The sequence below is a fragment of the Paroedura picta genome, chromosome 6 (assembly GCF_049243985.1).
Source record: "Paroedura picta isolate Pp20150507F chromosome 6, Ppicta_v3.0, whole genome shotgun sequence".
Lineage (NCBI taxonomy): Eukaryota > Metazoa > Chordata > Lepidosauria > Squamata > Gekkonidae > Paroedura > Paroedura picta.
In genome coordinates this window covers 88,737,907-88,760,791 of record NC_135374.1, presented here as the reverse complement: position 1 = coordinate 88,760,791, position 22,885 = coordinate 88,737,907, and the positions used below count along the sequence as shown (strand labels likewise).

The 22,885-nt window shown below is 41.9% G+C and overlaps 1 protein-coding gene across 1 annotated transcript in view; it reads right to left on the bottom strand.

Moving 5' to 3' along the window:
* Window positions 1–22,885, bottom strand: part of SLC9A2 (solute carrier family 9 member A2) — a 41,589-nt gene that overhangs the window by 12,773 nt on the left and 5,931 nt on the right. Inside the window, exons 2-5 of the mRNA XM_077343571.1 lie at window positions 21,149–21,612; window positions 15,348–15,598; window positions 3,897–4,114; window positions 1,437–1,639 (exon numbers count right to left, since the gene is read on the bottom strand). Of these exons, the coding sequence (XP_077199686.1) occupies window positions 1,437–1,639; window positions 3,897–4,114; window positions 15,348–15,598; window positions 21,149–21,612 (1,136 nt within the window). The remainder of the gene's footprint in view (window positions 1–1,436; window positions 1,640–3,896; window positions 4,115–15,347; window positions 15,599–21,148; window positions 21,613–22,885) is intronic.

Genomic DNA, 22,885 nt, shown 5'->3' with positions numbered 1-22,885 from the left:
AAAGCTGCATTGCAAGTGTGTTATTTAGTGTGTGTGAAAGTATCCCATATGCCCTTGTGATGTACTGTTCAGAATGCCAAGTACATGTTTACCAGTAATTATAGTCAGCAACTAGGCACTTTAATGATGTCCACGAAAGGTCCTAAAGACCATGACAACAATATTACATGCTAATACTGATGAATATCACAGACAAACATGTTGCTGCCACAGAACATACACAAATCTGACACACCTAGTTAACAGTTATCCCCCTTTAAAAGGTAAAGGTAAAGGTATCCCCTGTGCAAGCACCGAGTCATGTCTGACCCTTGGGGTGACGCCCTCCAGCGTTTTCATGGCAGACTCAATACGGGGTGGTTTGCCAGTGCCTTCCCCAGTCATGACCGTTTACCCCCCAGCAAGCTGGGTACTCATTTTACCGACCTCGGAAGGATGGAAGGCTGAGTCAACCTTGAGCCGGCTGCTGGGATTGAACTCCCAGCCTTATGGGCAAAGCTTTCAGACGGCTGCCTTACCACTCTGCGCCACAAGAGGCTCTTCTCTTCCCCCTTTGCTTACTACTAAAGAGGAACTCCAGCAGAAAAGATGAAGAGAATCTTCCCAAACACTGAACATGCAATCTTAGGTATTTGCTGCTCATCCTTTCTATGTCTACAGGGTCAGGAAGGAATTTTACCTTTGGGTCCAAATGCCTTAGGGTTTTTGCCTTCTCCTAGCAAAAGAGTGTGGGTTTTGATAACTATTGCATGAGTATAATGGTCATCACCAGTGCCTGGGGACATAATACAGGGTGCGATAGCTGAATGACCAGAAATAAGTCCATTGAAGGAGGCCTGGGGGCACAGTGTATGATAGCTACCTTTGTGGCAGTAAAGTCTGAAGAACCTGTAATCAGTTATTTCTCCCGGTCCAGTACATCTGTTTCTTCTCTCCCTCCCTTCTCTTTGAGCTGGACACAGGCACCCAAAACATCCAAGGCATCAAGGGCACATTTCAAAATAAACCAGGTGGGAAAGTCCACATTCCATTTAAGGTTAAAAATCACAGGGTTGTATACATAATTCAAGGAGATTCGTTTTACAATAAAGTTGTCAGTCTGCTTGCAAAGCTCCAAGTCCCCCAGGCTTTGTTAACTAACTTGCAAGATTTAATACGTTTTGTATAAGTCATGTAACGGAGCCTCCTTGCAACAGAGCTCAGTCATTAGTGAAGTAAAAGGTGACTGGGCAAGAGATCAGAAAGCTAGAGGGGACATCAGTTAATCCATTCCTATCTCTGCAGCATACATTCAACTACTATTTACTCACTCACTTTTGTGGGGGGCATGAAATGTTTCATACCAGGAGCTGTGCTATTTTGGCAGTGACAAAGGGATCGAATGCAAATAACTATTGATTACAACCTCCCGGTAAGCACCCCTTTCCCCATCTTACCAGAATGAAAACAGTGAAGAATATCACCACAATGGCAGCAGTAATGAAAAGCTTCTTTCTAGGGAATACAGCAGAAGGAAGTAGGAAAACCAGAGAAAAGCATATGGCTCCTCGGAGGCCTCCATAGGCAATAATAAACTGGTCCTTAAATGTCAAGGGAATAGTCCGGAACAGGTTAATGATTTGAGTCAAAGCAAAAACGCCTAAGAAAAGCGGGGAACAGAAAGACACGGGGCTCAAAATGCAGCTAAACATCAGTCTTCATCATCACAACTTAAAATTAAAGATAGCTCCTCTGAAAAGAAAACCTATGAGAATAAAAGAATAAAAGAGAACTTATGTATACCACTTATGTATACCAGAATTTGCATTCTAACGTACAGAAGTGTTTAAGTTTTATTTACAGGAGATAGAGTGCAATTCTAAGCAGGCCTAGTTAAAAACCCTACTGTAGTCGACTCAATATGGCTTATTCCTTAGGTGTATCCTGACATTCAGGGACTACTTTCCATCAACAATCTGCCTTCCTTTGCATTCAATCTATCTCAAGATCTACACAAATATTTTATTGAAAAATCCTGTAGGGAAGAGAAGACCCTAGAATTATACCTGCTGGAAAAATAAGTGACAGAAAAGGCACCATCAGGTCTCAATTAACTGTTGTTGTTAGGTGCGAAGTTGTGTCCGTCCCATCGCGACCCCATGGACAATGATCCCCCAGGCCTTCCTGTCCTCTACCATTCCCCGGAGTCCATCTAAGTTTGCACCGACTGCTTCAGTGACTCCATCCAACCACCTCATTCTCTGTCTTAACTACCCCCCCCCCAAAAAAAAGGGGCCTCAAAAATCGAAACAAACTAATCAAAGTAGTGCACATTTTTGGATTACAAATATAGTCATTGTATTATTACTTAAATATTTCAGAGAAGGCATATCCATACATGAGGACCCTTTGGCATCTTATGTGTTGATTTTTTCAAGTAACTCAAGAATACTCACGAGTATGTGAGACTAAATAAATAATAACAATCTCAAATATTTTCTTCCTGAAATCTCTACGTATGTATGCTATTAACTCAGTATCATAATAATTAATTCAATAGTACCTTCAAAGAAAAATGCAACAATAACCACTGGCTCTAGGCTAATCTTTCATTTTAATAGATTGGTTTGTTCTCCAAACATATTTTATGCAATGAAATTAAGAGATCTAAGATCAAGAGGATTATGCCATCCCTCATCTCAGCAACTCTTAACCATGTTCAGCTGTTCTCTCTGCCCATTTCCTCTCCTACTTTCCTTTATCAGATATTTCCCTCTGATCTTTCCTCCTTCTTCCAGCTCCTCATTCCCATTTCCAAATTTGACATTTTCTTCTACACGGCTTTCTTGGTCTTTATATCCTAGAGCAGTGGTCCCCAACCTTTTTCCAGCTGGGGACCGGTGGGGCAACTGCCCCGCCCACGCAGCGTGCATGCGCAGATGCACCCATGCAGTACACATGTGCACCATGCGCAGCCCGAATCGCGCATGTGTGGTACTTTCGCATGCATGCATGTGCGAAATTGCTGCGCATGCGCAATTTCGGCCGCGCATGGCACATGTCCGCAAGCTTGCGGCCCGGGGAAGTTTTTTACTGCGGGGGGGCGGGGAGAGGGAACCGCAGCCTGGCGCCCTGGCCTTCGCGGCCCGACACCGGGCCGCGGACCGCAGGTTGGGGACCACTGTCCTAGACCATGATTCTTTTTACTCCTCTTGCCCCAGGCATTTCAGTCTGCATGCTTCTACCCAGGACAAGCTTTCTCAACCAGGGTTTTGTGAAACCACGGGGTTTCTGGATGGCCCTGGGGGGGCTTCCTGAGTGGGTGAGAATTAATTTTTTAATATATTTTTTAATTTGTTAAACATTTATCAGGTGATATGACCATATTTGGTCATGTCAAGACCTCTTCCCAAAATGGCCAATGACGGGCCTGGAAGGGGTGGGAAGGGGAAGGGCCCATCATTAGCCCAACCCCTTATGGGGTTTCTCGAAGCCTAAAGAATGTATAAGTGATTTCTCAATGGTAAAAAAATTGAGAAAGGTTGATCTAGGATCTGAAGAGTTCAGTCAAGAGTGGTCAGAGCTTTTATTGGCCTTTGTGCGTTCCTGGCATCAGAGCAGCTCAGCCAATCACTGCTAGAAACTGCAGGATAAGAACTAATGCTAAGATGAATGAAGCCTCAAACCACACCATCACTCAGACCCATGGCAAAACTATCCTATGGCAAGCTATTCTTCCTGTTCCTTTCATACAGCAGACGGGTCAGTGAGCCTTCAGTGAGAAGCACATTTCATTCTTGCTATTTGTTTTTATTTCCTATTCAGTCTAGGTATTTAGGTAAATGATGCATAAAGATAAGCATCTTTAAGTTGTAACGAAAATGTTCGAGTGCAATGTGGAATGTTCAAATTCTTACCCAGGGCACGCCAGATCAAACAAAAGAGGAGGGTGAAGCAAACAAAGGCCCAGTTCCACTCATGATTCTTCCCAACTGTGGACACTCCCATGAAAATGAAGATAAGAGTCTCACTGACGCTGCTCAGCATCTTCATGAAATACTTTATGGTGGTGTAGGACTTCTGAGAAACGTTCTCTTCCACATATTTGTTCATGGTCATAGCGCAAGATGTAATCCTGAAGGAGCAAAACCAACTTTAATTCAGTTTATTGATATTTCCATTGAGATTCATATGGGTGCTAAGACACATGTAAGAGGAAGGCAGCCTTCTATCCCTGAGTGGCAGTATCACCTATATCCCAGGTGTTATACTGCCATCCACAATTTGAGAATCTTAAAACAACTGGCACAACTTCGTGGCCTGTAGGAAGCAACTTCATAAGTGGCAGAAAAGGCTCAGCATCCATAAGCAACCACATAGACTGGGATCCCATTAAACCTAAGTGAATCATGCTGCTCTCAGTAGGACTAGAAGCACGCACAGCAGGGCCTCCACTCGAGAAAACTGCTGTTCAAAAACATGGTTGCAGCTGCACTTCAGCAGAAGTAAAAAGACCCATTTGCTTATGTGAAAACTTATGTAACTCAGTTGATATTAAACACCCCGAAACAATATAAAATGTACATCTTATATTCTAATAGCGTGGGCCCATCAGTAGAAACTTGTGTCCATGGATCAGTCCCAAATTGACAGAATGGATATTTTTCTCCAACCCTGGGGGATGCCCCCGGGCTTACGGACAAATCTTAAACTACAAAAAGAAATTCAGGTGGGCAGCCATCTTGGCCTGAAGCAGCAGCACAAAGTTTGCACCCAGCGGCACCTTTTGATCAACAAAGTTTTATTCAAGGTATAAGCTTTCATGTGCAAACATATTTCTGAAGAGGTGTGTTTGCACATGAAAGCTTACGCTCCTAATAGAACTTCGTTGGTCTTAAAGGGGCCACTGGGTTCAAACTTTGTTCTACGAAAAAGACAGGAGGGCTTTTTAAAACAGACCAATTGACCGCGCAAGTGCTGAGAAATGTCCTCTGGATGCAGGCAGGTGTCACGATCAAAGGTTACTCTCTTGCAGGGGACAACTGTGACAACTGTGACATAGCACATATTTCAGAGTTGTTTATTAGGTCCAAGAGGGTATATCTGGAGTATCATGAAAGATATTATTGATAAGAAAGACTGGCTTGGCCAGACTTAGGGTACATATAGACATCCCCCCTCCCCCACCAATGCACCTTCTTTCCACCATAAGCCATTCCCACCGCAGAAGGCCTTTTATTATCCAAAGGCAGCTAGAACAAAGTAAAATCTACATTTTTGCACCTAGTGGCTAAAGGCGGACAGAACTAGTCCCAAGAGCCATAACATGCAGAGTAGGAGATAGCATTGTGAAGAACACTTTCTACTGTCCAGGAGCCAGGAGAGGGAAATGGGGGAGAGGACAGGGAAACAAGAGTGGAGCCTAGTGGCTTCTGGGTCTTGGGTTCACTTCTGTAGTTGCAGGGCTATAGCCGTGCGATAAGGAATCAGGCAAGCCAAGAGGAGCAGAATTTGTCACGTTTCTCCAGTGCCTCACAGCTAGATGGGGGGGGGGGGCCTCAGGACAGGTAACAGCATTTTTAAAACAATAAAATAATTCAATAAATATGACAACATTAAAATCCATAACAGATCCCTTAATTCATTTCATAACTGCCTCCTTATGACAGGAGGGTTGATAGAGGTCTATATTTCAGATTCTGATGTAAATTTGTCTGGTGTTTTGAACAAGATAGTCTGAGCAGCAGGGGCGGAGGGTAAGTAGAATACTGGAGGGGGGCGGTAGGTAAGCCAAGCAGCAAGGTGGCAGTGAGAGGAAAGAGTACAGAAAGGTTGCTGGGTGGTGTCAATAGCCAGAGGATTAAGCAGAGACCCATGTGAGAATTTTCTTGTACGTTTCTCACAGATCCATGCTTGTATCTATATATTTAGCTTGTTTGGGTCTTATTTTTTTCCTCTATAATTAATGGCCATTATAAGCCTCATCTGCCAGTAAGGCTGCCAGCTCCGGGTTGGGAAATATCTGGAGATATTGGGGGGTGGGGGGTGGGGGGTAGGGAAATTGAGTCAGATTAGAATGGGGTTTGGTTGAGGGAGGGATTTGATCATATGTGTATAATGCCAAATAGCCCACCTTCCAAAGCAGCCATTTTATTCAGGTAAACTGATCTCATCTCTAGAGATTTGCAGACCCTACCTAGAGATTGGTAACTCTATGTGCCATGGATATATGAGCTCCCACCCAAAAATCATTGATTAAACAATTTTCCTTCCTTTTCAGATGGTGGTAGACTTAGCGACATACATGCACAGATACATTAATCAGGTATATGTAAGAGGAAAACTCTGTGCCCCTATCACACTTGGACAAGTTGCACAAACTATATGCCCAATTGTTGCTGCTGGGCATGGGTCTAATGAGTCCCCAATCCAGGGAAGGAGGGATGGGAGCAGGGATGGAGAGGCCAAAAAGCCCTGGAATGGGCCCTGCCCCTTCCTTCTGTTTATTGCTGACAGAAACTAAAGTTTGACAGCTGACAATAATGCGATTGCCTAGCTACTCCATAAAATCCATTGAAATCTCAGAGGGCATCCATCTCTTTAAAGGACATATGCTGCTTCTATTATTTGGGGGGGGGGGTTCTAATCTCTCCATTTTTTTAAGTGTTCAGATTTTTAGCAAGTTTGGGGCTTTTCTCAGGTTTGTAGAAAGAAACATTATGTCTGTTCATGCCTCCAGTCTCTTAAGTATTCACCAATGGAGCTATGTTGAGAATCAGATACACTGATAAACCAATTTACTACTGATTTATTGCTGACCTTCTTTATGTGCAGACACGAATCTATGTGTGCAAGTAGAAGGGATTATACTAAAATCAGTCTCTCAGAGATAGAAGATCTGGATGCTCAGTCATTCAGTTCTTCTACTAATAGCATATGTTTTCTTCGATTGGAGCATTCCCTTAACATACAAAAACATGCCCTTATATCTCAAAAACAGAGCCTCTTGTGGCGCAGAGTGGTAAGGCAGCAGACATGCAGTCTGAAAGCTCTGCCCATGAGGCTGGGAGTTCAATCCCAGCAGCCGGCACAAGGTTGACTCAGCCTTCCATCCTTCCGAGGTCAGTAAAACCCAGCTTGCTGGGGGGTAAACAGTAATGACTGGGGAAGGCACTGGCAAACCACCCTGTATTGAGTCTGCCATGAAAACGCCAGAGGGCGTTACACCAAGGGTCAGACATGACTCGGTGCTTGCACAGGAGATACCTTTATATCTCAAACCTCTGGAGGCATACTCATGAAAAAGAGCATATTTTTTAGCTCACTTAAGCATCTTTCCTTCAAACTTAACTCAGGGTAGATTTTTGCAGATTCCTTCTCAGGAGTGATATTATTTGCGTGGGAGTAATGTCCCTAACACACTATACCACTTACTCTTGAAATGACCTAAGTTTGTTCTGCACCATCGTCCTTTAGCTGAATGTTTGAAGAAATTGAGATCTATCTGTGTTGACGAGAAACACTGGATAAAAATTATACTGGGAAGGACTCAGCAATAATTCTAAAAGTAACCAAGCTTCTCTTGGCAATTTTAAATGAAAATCTTTCTGCTATGGAATTTGTAGCTGTAGTTGTTTAACATTTTAGTTTCTATGCTTTGCCATTCTTATGCCAATAAAACTACTCTGATTGTGAGCCCTGTTGAGAATCATATACACTGATAAGCCAACATACAACTGATTTATTCAGGACTTTATGTGCAGACCTGAATCTATAAAATCAGAGTCCAGTAGCATCTTTAAGACCAACAAAGATTTATTCAAGGTGCGAGCTTTCGAGTGCAAGCACTCTTCCTTGTGCTACTTCAGACCAACACGGCTACCCATTTGAATCTAGACCTGAATCTATGGAACTGATGATTCAGTGGCACTTAGGGTGCAATTGCAAACATAATTGCCGGGAAGTTTGGGTCAAATCATATGTTATCTTGGATTGGATAGGCATTGGCAGATGGGTCTGAAGACATGTGGTTGTTTGTTTTAATCCTGAGCAACAGCTGCTGCTGGCCCCAGTCTGGATCAGTGCCATAGCAGTATGCTAGGAAGCGTCAATTCCTTTCCTCCTTTGCCATTTTCCAAGTAGAAATTCCCCTCCCCAAGCTGTCTTTGATTGTTTTCTGCTTTGGTCCATGTTAAATTACAGCCCACAAGGCAATTTCAATGTTAAAAACAATAACACCTTAACACCTCCCCTGCCCAGTTCCACGCAGTTGTGCTTGGTGAAATCTAGACATAGATTTCCAGTGTAAGTGTAGTTTTGCCTTTAGTTACATAGCAGTAAATGCAGTTATTGAATTCCAACTGGAAGCAGGGGACAAGCAAGAAGGAATTTAGAAAGAATTGTAAGATACATGGTTAATATGGTTAATATGTATTTGTATTAAAATGTTGTGAACCGCCGCGAGCCGGTTTCCGAGAGCGGCGGTCATACAAATCAAATAAATAATAATAATAATAAATAATACAGAAGTTAGAGACAGTTAAATATATTCTCCTCCCACCCTTTTCCTCTTTCTTGTTCCAGACGGGCGTCGAATAAGGAAGTTTCTCCTGGATAGAAAAGAGCTGATGTCACGTGTGCTAATATGTAATGTGTAATTAGGCTTCAGTTTCAATGAACAAGTGTGTATAATTTGTATACCATATTGTGCAAAGAAAATGCAGTAATAGAAAATACATTACTAAGCATAAATGGTTTCATTCCCATATCCTGTAGAGAAGCCATCATTTTTTTTATATCCTCAACAAAATAGAAAGTGATTCCCCATCTAGGAAATGCTCTCACTTGCCTTTGTGGGAACTTGAAGGACACTGAACATGGCTGTCTTGACCACCATGCCAGGTGGCAGCTATAATTAAGAATTCCCTTCTTGAAAAGAAATTGGCCTTGTATGATTCACTTTTCACAGGGTACCATTCCATGACGTAGAATGAACTACAAATAGATGTCTTATGTGAGAGGGAATGTCAAGCTTCCTGTTCCAATGCTGCATTCTCAGGTGTTTTCCATGATCACAAATATCATTCACTGCCATCTAAAGACAGATTCACCCAGGAAAGAGACATGTTGGCCGACTGCATCAAAAAAAAATTAAGGTTTGCTACCAAGTTTGTACTTGTGAGGAAGCTAAAGAGAAACTCTGATTATATGGCTCCCCGAGTATATCTGTAATATGCAAGATGGTGGCGATAAAAAGGTAAAGGTAACGGTATCCCCTGTGCAAGAACCGGGTCATGTCTGACCCTTGGGGTGACGCCCTCTAGTGTTTTCATGGGAGACACAATATGGGATGGTTTGCCAGTGCCTTCCCCAGTCATTACCGTTTACCCCCCATTTTACCGAGGTCATTTTACCGACCTCGGAAGGATGGAAGGCTGAGTCAACTTTGAGCCGGCTGCTGGGATTGAACTCCCAGCCTCATGGGCAGAGCTTCAGACAGCAGGTCTGCTGCCTTATCACTCTGCGCCACAAGAGGCTCATCATGGTGGCTATATGGTGGCAATACAAAAGCAACTTCACTAGCAAGGATGTTTAAACCAATTCCTGCAGTTTATGAGACAACATTCCATTAAAAAAAACAAAGAAAATGGACTGAACAATTCTACGCCCACAATAAAGGCAGGATGTATTTCCTGTTATGTCATAAAAGACAAACATGAAGACCCTTTCGAATCTCAGAGTTAAGCATTGCAGAATTCATGAATGTCAACTTGATGTCAATCAATTTTCTGGCACTACATGAAATAACACTTATTGGTTGGTAGCACATAGATGAAAGTGGCCTGGAACCATTGCAGCTGGGCTCCCATACGATATGCCTTAAAATGCAGCCAATAGGAGTTCCACTTGGAGAAATGGAGGGAGAATGACAGGACAACATTCCCTACCAGTTCTTGCCAAGTGGTCTTCAAGTAACTTCTCCTACTACCTTAGCCTTAGTGCTACTCTCTTGATTCTGGCAGAGCCCTGGAATGCCAGGCAGTTATTGAAGTTTTCATCACCACCCACTTTCACAAGTTTTACATTTGCAAGAAAGGCTGAAAACCAGAAATAGCCATGGGTGTCAGCAGCTAGTGTTTATTAGCTCATCTCATCCCATCTCACAAGTGTGTGGCATTTGCCTAGAAATAGTCATGGTGCCTTTTGGTACTGTCCATAGAGTTTTCTATGGTAGGCTCTTGGGAATGGTGGAGGTCAGGAAGGCCTGGAGGATCATTGTCCATGGGGTTGCGATGGGTCAGACATGACTTTGCAACTAACAACAACAAAGTTACGGTGCAAACCTAAGCAGAGTTTAACCCTTATAACCCCACTAATTTCAAAGGACATTGAATGTTGTTGCATAGGATTGCAGTTAATGACAGTCATAGAAGCATAAAGCTATAGAATTGTGGATAATGTTCATAGGGTTGGGGGGATAATATGTGGTCTCCCTTTCTCTGTTTTTGTATGTATGTTTCCTTTAGTTCTTTTTCTGCAAATCTGGGGGTTTTCTCATATTTGTAGAAAGAGCTATCTTCTGTTCATGGTCCAATCTCCAGATATTATTATCCACAGATGGGGCTATATTGAGAATTAGATATACTATAATTATACATGATTTATGTTATCCTAGCTAAAAGTAATATTCACTTACTTGTTCACAGAAATGACTGTGTTGATTCCATATTTATGTTGTTCCTCTTGGCATGTATCCTTTTTGGCCATGGTCCAACATGTTTAAGCCCATTAATTGAACTGACCTAAGTACATCTAATTTGGTGCTGGATTGTGGTCTATGAAATGTAATTAGGTTGACTTCTCTAAATCTATATTTTAAACCAGGAATAAAAGTTTGATGATAGCATATTGCACAGCCCAACTGAAATGAAAGTCACTCTGTTCAAGCAAGATAGTTTCTGTCCTAATACTATTTTAAAAGAAAAAGAAAAAAGAATACCTGGATCATTGGATACAGTGATCAGGTTTCTTTGACCTACTATTACACTTTTAAAAAGTTTGAATATGCTTCTCCAATTCATTTTCCACAAATCAGTGAGCAAGGAAAATATTAAACGTAGAAATTAAACAAAACGTTTGAAAAGTTAAAGTGCACAAAAAACCACAATTAACAAGAACAAAAAGATCCTACACTGACCAATTTCAGCTTTTTTTTCCAGTAGAAGTCAGCTGGTGAAGCTTTACATACCGGATACACGTTTGGGTAGTTTTGAATCTGCATACTATCAGCAGCATCATGTCTTCCGGCCTTTCATAATCCAAATGCCAACAATTGTTAGATTCTTTACAGAGTCTCAATCAGAAGCCTTGGACTTGTGCAAAATGGTTGACTTATTATTAGAAAGATATCTGCACACAAGACATTTCTATGTTGAGATCAGGGATCAGAATTTGAACTAGTTCTGATGCTGTATTTTTATGCTGTCTGGAAAGATCACCCTTGATGTGTTTAGCAGCTCAAACAATTTTCATCCAAGTCATTTCTACAATGTATATAATGCAATCATTGACTAGTTGACTTCAGTAGCTTAGACTTCATTCATAAAATAATCCACATGGTCAAAAAGAATTAATGGTTGTGTGCCAAGGTGCCCTGATTCTAGATGAGAGATATTCTGTGCTACAGTTCAGTGATTCTGAGCAGACTGTGCTATCCAGGAAATGCTAGATGAGAAGTCTCATTAATCTGCTGGCCCGAAACCATATTTATAACTTAGTTTATACCCTTCCTTTTTCCCCAGTGGAAATCAGAAGCAACTTATATTTCCTGTCCTTCATTTTATCCTCATTATAACCTTTGAGAGTATGTGACTGGCCAAAGGTCATGCAGCAAGTTTCCATGGGGATTTGAACCTGAGCTTCTCAGATCCAACACTCTAACACAACACTGGCTCTCTAAACATGATTTGTGGTATCAAACTAACAAAGATACTGTGGCATCAGAGCCAGCATGGTGTAGTGGTTAAGAGCGGTGGCTTCTAATCTAGCAAACTGGGTTTGATCCCCCACTCCTCCGCATACAGCCAGCTGAGTAACCTTCGGCTCATCACAGCCCTGATAGTGCTGTTCTCACAAAGCAGTCATGTCAGAGCTCTCACAGCCCCACCTACCTCACAGGGTGTCTGTTGTGTAGAGAGGAAGGGAAGGCGGTTGTAAGCCAGTTCGAGACTCCTTTTGGCAGTGAAAAGTGGGGGGTCTAAAAACCAACTGCTCTTCTTCTTCTTGATGGTCCAGAACCAATTCTGCCAGATAACAGAAAGCTACCTTCACTGGCAGAAGCTATATATACTTATGTATGTCTCTGTACAATCAGAATGAGGAAAGGGAAGGTTAGTACAGAGGACATTCAGAAGGCCCCACAACCCAGTGCAGACATTAATATGCAGAACACAAAGTAAAACAGAATTGAGTCAAAAGAATAAAAGATATTAACAGAGTGACAGGAGATCATTTCCAGCTGGTGAGGAATTACTTTGCACACACATCTCTAGCCTGCCTTGGGCCCTATGGAAAGGTGAAATAAAATATTTTCTATAAATGAGAAGATCTCCTTAGTCTGCTCTTACAAAGACCAAGCTTGATAGTGATAATTTGAATGTAAATTCTAATTCCGCTTGGAATCTTCCTTTAATTTTTTTTAAAATAATGACAAATTAATTTTGGCTATTGGCCACAGAATTGTGCTGTTTGAATCTCATCTATTTCAACTGGAGGATTGTATCCAATGAAATCAAAAGCACTGGATACTACAGCCTGTACATTTAGAACATGCCACTGAAAGGTAATTGGCTTTCGGTTCCTACGCAGAATATGAGCAGAGTCTATTTTCTCATGTGAGGTAGAAAGTGAGAATCAACGGTGCTACTTGACAAAATCAAGATACAGGTTTGTATCAGGAACACAGAGCCCACCAGATGCATTGCTCTCTAGAAATTTATAATTTCAGATTATACAGCATTATGAAATAGAAAATAACCAGGATAACCAACTGTATTAAAAGGGATTCTTAAGCGCTTAGAAGCTCTTTAAGTACATAACCATATGTTGCAAATGACATCTGAATGCGAAACTGGAGGAAACACAAACCAACACAAATGTCGTCAACAGAAGGCAAGAAAAGAAATGGGACCTTTCAGAATGGGGTCAGACTGGATTAGTATGGGACTGTGTTTAGATGCATCTCTACAAAGAGGTTTACATAACCTTAGATTCGTTAATATATTTTCTGGCTTTATAGTTTAGCAGTGTCTAATTTTCGTTTCAGAATTTATATTCTGCTGTTCCCTTAATGTTTCATTTGCTGGAGTGAACGACTCAGGATGCCTGGACATTGTGTCACTCTAAGATGCTTCTCTTAACCTGGGTGCTGCCTTCTGACACCTCCTCACTTTCTTTGTCCTCACTTTCTCTGCACTGGGCTTTCCATGGAGACACATGTCCCTCCTGGAGATACAAAGTCCTCATCTTCTCACAGATAAACTGTCACTTTGTGACAGGGAAAGTACTCTTTAGATTAGGCTTCTTTCTCTTCTTTTGAAAGCAACCTGAATGTAAACTTGAATAAACACAAGTTTACCTTTTGTAATATATTTCTGGGGAGACTTATTTACTGCACTCAGTATCAAACTTCTCTGACTGGGCAAATTCTGCTGTATAAACCATATATCCCAAATATCTTTAAACTGCTACAAGTTTCTATTTCTGTTGATTAGGACAACTGACTTTCAGATATTTTAAGATGTAACATTACAGCTTCCTACTTAATGTACAATATTACTATTAGAGATAGCAACATAATTAGGCCTTTTGCACATTACATTTTCAAAAGGCAGTTGGAGAACATTTGGATCTTCCAGGTCATTCTGGAGAGAACCTAAAAGTGACAGCCCTCAAACAAAGAAAATCTCAAGAGTAAATTACAACACAAGATTTCTGAAACTTGAGTTCATTCCCAAATACTGAACAATGCACCCCCTCCCCCTCTGGGCTGATTAGGGTATAGGGTTCCTATCTTATTACAGAATGCTAATTTTCTGTCTCCAAGCATTTTCCTTCTGCTCTAATCAAGCCGATTACAGTATGCAATGCACCTTTGCATTCTTTGTAACACCCCTTCCACCTTCTAACTGGGTTATAAAGGTTCAGAGTTGTTCATTCCTATTCCCTCCAGGGAATCACTAGTCTTACCCAGGAAGGCTTTTCTTAAGTTCTAACAATTGTTCAGTATGTGAAAGCCCCACATAATGCTATGTTATAACTTTTATTATTTACTGGGGACAATATTAATTTAGACCATGATTGTTCCTATTTTGGAGGTTCCTTTAAAAAAATTAGGCTACAGTTTGAACAATTGTTATCCCAACTAAGGATGGGATCCTGCCATCTTGTTCACTTCCCTTCCTTTTTACTGTCACTGTCCACCGTGCCTTTTTGTGTGTGTGGATTCCAAGACCACTAGCAGGTGGTCAAAGGGGACTTTGTTTGCACTTCTTTATCAGCTGAAAAAGCTGGTTCAGTACAACTCCAAGTGTCTTATGGCAACCAAAAAGATTTAATATGGTATCCATTTTCATGGACTACAAACTTTAGGCAAATGCATGAAGTGCTCACCTGCAGGTTGACTGATATTCTATAAGTAGATAAAGAGGTAGCTAGTTGAATGTGGTGGGATTTTTTTTGTACTGTTGCATGTGGGTTTGGGTTTTGTTTTTGTAAGGGTGCAAGATTTTCTCTATTTTCTTTTGTGAAATAGTGCATTGTATGTGAAATAATATTCAGATTGCATAAGTAAAGGTTGATGGTTTATGAGGAACAAATGATCCCATTCTCACATCCTGAGTTTCTTTTCTGCAACCTTCTGGCAGGAATATAAGAACTCAGGGATTGCCATTCCTACTTGTATCTGACAAAAAGATCTTTGACTCTCAAAAACTCATACCCTCAAAATATTGTTCGTCTCCAGGATGCTACTGGACTCGCTCCCACAAGACCTCATCCATAATATTGTTAATTCATTTACACTGTAATCCTTAACAGAATTACAGCCTTCTAATTCTAATGACGTAAACAATCTTGGAAAGATATAGGTCTATTTATGATTGCACTGTTACTGTAGTAGAATGAAAGGCTCTCCTTTCATGAAGATCCATTGAAATAAAGTAATGGTCAAAAAAACAAAGACTAATTTTAAACTATGGTCTATCACACAGAATACTGGCATGCCTGAATATTGACCAGGCACTGTTCAGTTTAAAGGCCATAATCCACATGTGGTATTCTCAGCACAATACAATTTAATGTGTACTTACGCCATAATTCCTGAGAGATGAAACATTTCAGCAGTTATGTATGACAGGTAGCTATATAAGAAGACAAACAGTGGTTCAATCACCCGGACTTTATAGGTGTAGCGAGTAGTAAAAGCTGCTACAAATCCCAGAATAATTCCAATCAAGACGCCACCACTGCCAACTACAAAGAAATTAGCAATTCCTGCAAATATGTCAACGGGCTTGATGGTATGCATCTGGCAGAAAGACTTGAACAAGTTGTACAAGACCTGAGAAGGAAAAAAAGTTAAGATTTTAGAAACCTTATCAACACATCTCTGTTATTTTAGCTGGGAAATACATCATACTGGTATTGGAACACTTTACACAATAAAAGGGCCAGACACAATAAAATAATTTTCAAAAGACAAGGAATGCATGAAGCATATATGTTAAGTGCACACTATTTGGCTTAATTTTGACTGCTTAATTTTGAAGGACTTAAGTAAAAGAAAATGTTACATTTGAGTGGAATCATGAAAACTGTCTGATCTCTCTCTTAGCAAAAAAAAGACAACATTTCTTTTGATTCTTCCAAATCTAATATGCACAGACTACATGTGTCATGTTTCTTTTTGCCAATATATTCTTCTCATCATTTATATTTCTTGATGTTTAAGCATCTGTGTCTGAAGCCAGACATAGTAATTTTTCCTCAAAAAAATTAATACATTGTCTGCTATTTTCTCTTTCCATCTACAAGTGATCATTGAGTAAATTACTGTTTGCCCCAAGTTGAAAAAGGTTTGTGCTGCTGAGCAATGAATTTCAACACACCACAACTTGTTTTTCAAGCTGCCTGAAATTCCACCAGTTAATTTGCATTGGGGAAAAGATATCCTAAACCTTCATGTAAACCATCAAAATCCCAGAAGGCTTGAGAGCAACCTAAAAACAGTTATGCCCTGATCACATAAACTGCAATGCAATCCTAAACGGCTACACTCTTCTAAACCCAATGACTTCAGCCATCAAGTCACAGATTATTTATGATGACCCTGTAGGGCAGGGGTAGTCAAACTGCGGCCCTCCAGATGTCCATGGACTACAATTCCCAGGAGCCCCTGCCATCAAACACCTTGATGCTTCACATCATGACCCTGGTATTCCATAGCGGTCTCCCTTCAAGAAACTGACTAGGACTGGCCCTGATTAGCTTCCAAGCTCTGATGAAATTGGGCTAGTCAGATCAAGGGTCAATGGACCTAGGAGTGTGTGATTCTGTTTTTTCCATTATGGAAAACCAAACAGACTTTACACTGCAGCCACACCGTTGCTTTTATGAGAAGCCAGCAGAATGATTATCATACATTTGATCTAAATGATAGAACAAGACCAGGGAAGGATGCAGAATTCCGTTATCTAAACATACTTTAGCCTGGAGAGGGGATGACTGAGAGGGGATCTGATAACCATCTTCAAGTATTTAAAAGGCTGCCATGTAGAGGATGGAGCATAGTTGTTCTCTCTTGCCCCAGAGGGATGGACCAGATCCAATGGGATGAAGTTAATGCAAAAAAAATTATGTCTAAACATCAGGAAGATGTTCCTGACAGAAAAGGGGCTACCTGCCAGAAGTGGAGTTTTAATCAACAGACCTCCCGGAGGGACGGACCAGAACCAATGGGATGAAATTGATTCAAAAGAAATTCCATCTAAACATCAGGAAGAAGCTCCTGACAGTCAGAGCGGTTTCTCAGTGGAACAAGCTTCCTCAGGAGGTGGTGGATTCTTCATCTTTGGAAATTTTTAAACAGAGGCTGGATAGCCATCTGACAGAGAGGTGATTCTGTGAAGGTTCAAGGGCGTGCCAGGTTACAGTGGATGAGCGACAGGGATCTGAGTGTCCTGCATAGTGCAGGGGGTTGGACTAGATGGCCCAGGAGGTACCTTCCATATTATTCTATGATTCTATTATTCTACTTAGTTGGGGATAACTATTCAAAATTGGAACAGAAAGCACCACAGTTATCATAAGCCTCTTAAAACACCTTTAAATAAGATGTCATTCAGAAGAAACAAAACTTGTAAAGGGAGCCAGCTAAGTGTAGTTGTTAAAAGTGCGCACTTCTAATCTGGTAAACCAGGTTTGATTCCATGCTCCCCCACATGCAGCCAGCTGGGTGACCTTGGGCTTGCCACAGCACTGATAAAGCTGTTATGACCAAGCAGTAATATCAGGGCTCTCTCAGCCTTACCTACCTCACAAGGTGTCTGTTGTGGGGAGAGGAAAGGGAAGGTGATTGTAAGCTGCTTTGACTGTTTACGCACTGGAGATTTCATGCCAGGCTGCAGGCTGGAGTTTTAGTTGTGGCAGGTTGCCCCACCTCTTCCTGCACCCACACGGGGGAGCATTTGGCCCAGTGTGCCTCATCCGCTCCCGATTTATGCTCCTGCACAGGAGCTGGGGCAGTGAAGTTCCCAGTATGTAAACAGTCTTTGAGACTCCTTCAGATAGAGAAAAGCAGCATATAAGAACCAACTCTTTTTCTTCTTCTTCTAAAACACTGACTTTCTACCTCACCTTAAACCAGCCTGCTCTCTTTCTTGTTCCATTCCCTGGGCAATTCTTGTTCCTTTCACATTCTTGTTCTTTTAGAATATCATAACTCGGGCCTCTTAGGTTGCCAAAAGGGAATGAACCGGCTGCCCTCTAGACCAGAGACTTCCAGGAAGTCCTACCTTCAAGGGTCCCTTTCTAAATAAATGCCTCTGCCATGGTTTTGAAAGATTGTCCCCACATACTTTTTGCACATTTCAGAGAGTGATGTAGTATGTCCACAGGTGCCTCCTCAGACAGCCTCTGTGTATATATTCCAGCCAAGATTTCCCTCTGGCCCCAACATGCTTAGGCCCCCAAATGTTTGAAAAAGTGCTCACCATTTCATAGGCCTTTCCAAACAGCCCTTGTATTCCATTTTAGTAGCTGATGGGGATTCATGTCATTTCAGGCAGGCCCGTTTTAGTAACCATCTGCTCACAGATTTTGTTTACTTTTTCAAACAAAGCCACTTGCATCTAGTTAGCAAATTGTGGTTGAGCCATTCTTAATAGATATGGGTGAGGTAAACAGGCATATGTCCACCCAAAGATTTCTACCCACAGAGACTGTTTATGCACTGGAGGTTTCATACTAGGCTGTAGGCTGGAGTTTTAGTCGTGGCATGTTGGCCCACCTCTTCCTGCACCCACACAGAAGAGCATTTTGCCTGGTGTCCCACATCTGCCCCTGATTTGTACTCCTGCATGGGAGCTGGGGCAGTAAAGTTCCCAGTGCGTAAACGGTTAGAGAGTGACATTTTCAGCCTTTTCCCCCTTCCCACAGCAGCCTGAAATGTCACTTGAAATCCTATTCCTGAAGCCCCTTCTCATTCTGACTCAGTGGGAATCCCTTGTCAATATACAGGATCCAGCCAAAGACTAAGTTGAGTACACTAAGTCACAGTATGACCAAGTCCTAGTTAGCTAGGAATGTCAACAACTTGTCATTTCATGGGCTAATTTGTCCACCACAGCTTGCACTAATTGTGGTTATAGTGACTTCTCAATTTGAAAAAAAGTTGAGGCATTCTCTGTCCCTTGCAGCCACTTGGCCACAAAGATGCAAGTTCAGGAAGGATGGCTTTTCTGTTTTGAAGCCAAGATGCAGGCAGAATGTGATTGACACACAAACCAGGATTCACTACTTATACCTGGTAGAGTAACCAATGCTGGTGGCACAGATAAGAGTTTAGTTTTTCATAACATTTGAATGTACCCATTGCCTTGTCTGTTTTGGAGTCTATACACAAGTCTATACAAAATACAAAAATATTGTATATATAATAGATGATAGACATGATGGAGAGATTCCTGGATATATGTATTATTCTATCAAGAGAAAGGTTGGCATTACAGGGTTCATATAATGAGGGTTTTTTTTTACAATTACCATAGGGGAGATTAATGCATCAGCAAGGATTCCAAAAGTAAACAGAGGCAAGAACAAAGTCTAATATTGTTCCATCTCAATTTGATGTTAGATTGATTTATGCATAGGGAAATGGAAGTATAATGAGATCTACTGTGTCTTAAAAACAATCCAGTTAATGATTAAACATTGCTCCCATCTAAAGGCAATCTAAGGGTTGCATCGGTAATCAAATTGCAGCTACAAACAGATGTCCACATAAAGGTAGCACTAACTGAAATTTCTGTTTGCAGTCTCCATTTGATTTGAGGACAGCTTATGTTTTATCTGCTAGCTAGCTAGTGCTAGACACCTTTCTGACATCCCAACACACTCCTGAGTCCAGGAACAAATGACTGAACATTTTATAAAATGCATAAGATGTTAAAAAGATATATGACACATGCATTACCAGAAATTCCTATCTAAGGAATTCTTCCCCTCTCAAACTTCCAATCTGACTTTCAATCAACACCAAGAATTCTATTGCATATATGCCCAGGAAAAAATGCTCAGTGCCCTGGGAGCTTTCATGCAGAGTTCTCCAGGGGTCCGTTTTGTCTTATGCTCTTTAACATCCATATGAAACCACTGGGAGAAGTCGGCAGGAGTTCTGAAGTGGAGGGCCATCAGTATGCCGATGGCACCCGAGTGTATCTTTCCATTCCTTCTGAGTCTGCGGTTGTTAAAATGCTTGTATGCTGCCTGTAGGTAGCAATGGAATGGATGAGGATCAATTAATTAGTACTCTGTGGCAAGGGGTCCAGGATGTTAAGGGGCACCTGGTTCTGGTGTGCAATCTGGATGCTCTCCTGGATTCATTGCTGTCTTTAAAGAGTCACGTGACAGCAGTAGCCAGGAGTGCCTACCTCCATCTCCAAGTGGTTTGCCAGCTGCAGTCTTTCCTGAACAGGGATAACTTAGCCACTGTGATGCATGTACTGCTGGTAACCTCCATACTTACTACTGTAATGCACTCTACATGAGGCTACACTGGTCCAGAAGATGGAACTGGTGCATAATACAGCAGCTCAACTGCTGATGGGAGTCTCTGGCCAGACCCCCATCACACTGGTCTTGAAAAACATGCACTGGCTCCCTATTTGCTGCTGAGCCCAATTCAAGTTGTTGATGTCAATATATAAAACCCGAAATAGTTTGGGACTCAGTTATTTGAAGGAGGACCTTCTCCAATACAGTCCTGCTTGAGCACTGAGATAGCAAGGAGAGAGCGTTCTTGCAGTTTCACCTTTCTCAGAGGCCTTCTCTTTGGTAGCCCCCAGGCTTTGGAAAAGCCTCCCTCTGATGAGTCACCAGGTGTCTACATAATATCATTTTCAACTCTGTGGGTCTGTGTTTGTTTGGGAGGGAGGGAGGGAGAGGATTGGGAAACCAACAGGTAAGGTGGAAAACAAGAGGGAGGAGATCTCAGTATGTCTGTGTTTGTGTATGGGTTTTTTTGTGAATGAGGGAGGGGGAAGGAACCAAGGAGGAGTTCGGGAAACCCACATGTAAGGTGGGAGGGGAAAAGAGAACAGAGTCTCTGTGTGCGTGTATGTGTGGGGGCTCTGACCAAGTAGTCCCAGAACAGGTATTTGTCCTACATACTCTCTGATAGTCAGACTATCAGGATAATGTAAACCGCCCTGAGCCTTCGGGGAGGGCGGTATATAAATCTAATAAATAAATAATTTTTAATTAATAGTGTTCTTTTTATGCTGTACCATTGTAGCCCATCCTCGTACCTTCAGCTAAAGGTGCGGGATATAAATCCATAAATAAAAAGAGTAAGAATTCTTCTAATGACAAAAAGAGCTGAAAAAAAACTTACCACTGTTACAGCATCATTCAGCAAGGACTCGCCAAAAACAAGGATGTACAGCTGTTCATTGACATGAATATTTTCAAAGACAGCCAGCACTGCCACAGGATCCACGGCTGAAATCAAGCTGCCAAAGAGGAGGCACTGAAGCAGACTGATATCACTCAAGCCAAAGGCGCCAATCTGGCAAATTGCGAAGAGGGAAATGCCGATGCCAAATGAATTCCACAGAGTCCCTATGACTGCATACCAGAAAATTGTGCCAAAGTTCTCAAAGAAGAGGCGTGTTGGCATGAAGTAGCCAGCGTCAAGGACAATCGGGGGAAGAAGGTACAAGAAGAAAACATCATTCTTCATAACCGGTGGAGACCTTTCCTGCGCTGCAAACATAATTCCACCCAGGAGTAATCCAACCAGAATGAGCAGGCAGCTCTCTGGCACTACGTGGGGCAACTTGTGATAGAGATGAAAACCTTGAGAACAGCAGGAAAGGGGAAAAACACATCATTAGCTTATGTTTTGTAAACCAACGTCACATCATTCTTCCTGTGTTAAGTGCCATGAAGTCACTTCTAACTTATGGTGACTCTATGAATGAATGACCTCCGAAGCATCCTATCATTACGTCATTCTTTAAGGAATCCTAATTAATTAGTAGCTTTATTTTTGGTTTTATTTTATGTATTTATTTTTGAGCTTTTCACACTGCGCCCTCATGACTGGTCACCTCAGAGCGGATCACAGCACTCATAAATATGCATCCTTTCAATAATCAATAATGATTAAAACATTGAATACAGTTATCAAACTTCTATCTAATTACTGTCTAAGTTTAAGAAGGGAGGGAGGGAGGGAGGAAATAAGGAAGGAAATAAGGAGGGAGAAGAAAGGATAGCGGGAGGGGAGAGGGAGACCTGAGTAGATGTTCAATGAGTTTTTCCGCTGGCCTCCGCCATAAGTCTGGTGGAAAAGCTCCATCTTGCAGGCTCTGTGGAACTCTCAGAGTTTTGACAGGGCCATGATATCTCCCCAGAACTCATTCTACCAAGCAGGAATCAAGGCCAGGCAGACTTCTTTACCAGACAATTGGCATTTACTGACCATGGAAGTTTCCAAGGGACATACACCGATAGGTAGTCCCTCAGATACACAGGGCCCAGTACGCATATGGCCTTGAAGGCTAAAACCAGAACCTTAAACCAGATACAGAATTCAACTGGGAACCAGTGCAGCTGCCAGAGAACCAGGTGTATGTGATGTTTGAGGAAGACCCACGCAGTAGAAAGAAGTACATGAGATATCAACATTTATCTTTCCCTCCTCCCAAAAATCCATATAAAAGTTTTGTATGTCTGAATATAACATCTAAAGGACACTTGATTTCTTTTATCCTTCTCAAACATTACTGTTGAATTTTGTTGCTTTGTCATAAAATTAAAATACTATCTTTAAACTGCCCGTGGCGCCGCTGGTGCCGCGGACTAAATAAAGCAGTAAGGGCTGGTGGGGAGGAGTTAGGGCGGGCTCTGTCTGGGATAAAAACTCGGAGGAGCGCCTCCCAACCCGCCCCACCCCCCACCAGAGCTTCCCTTCGCTCCGGCGGCCATTACTTTGCTGGCCGCCGAGAGCGAAGGTAGGCTCCCTGGCCTCTGCCCCGAAAACGGCTCCCCAGACCTTCCCCGGGGCTTGGAGACTGTTTTAAAGCATCCCCACCGCCTTTAAAATGCTGCCCAAGCCCCGGGGCCT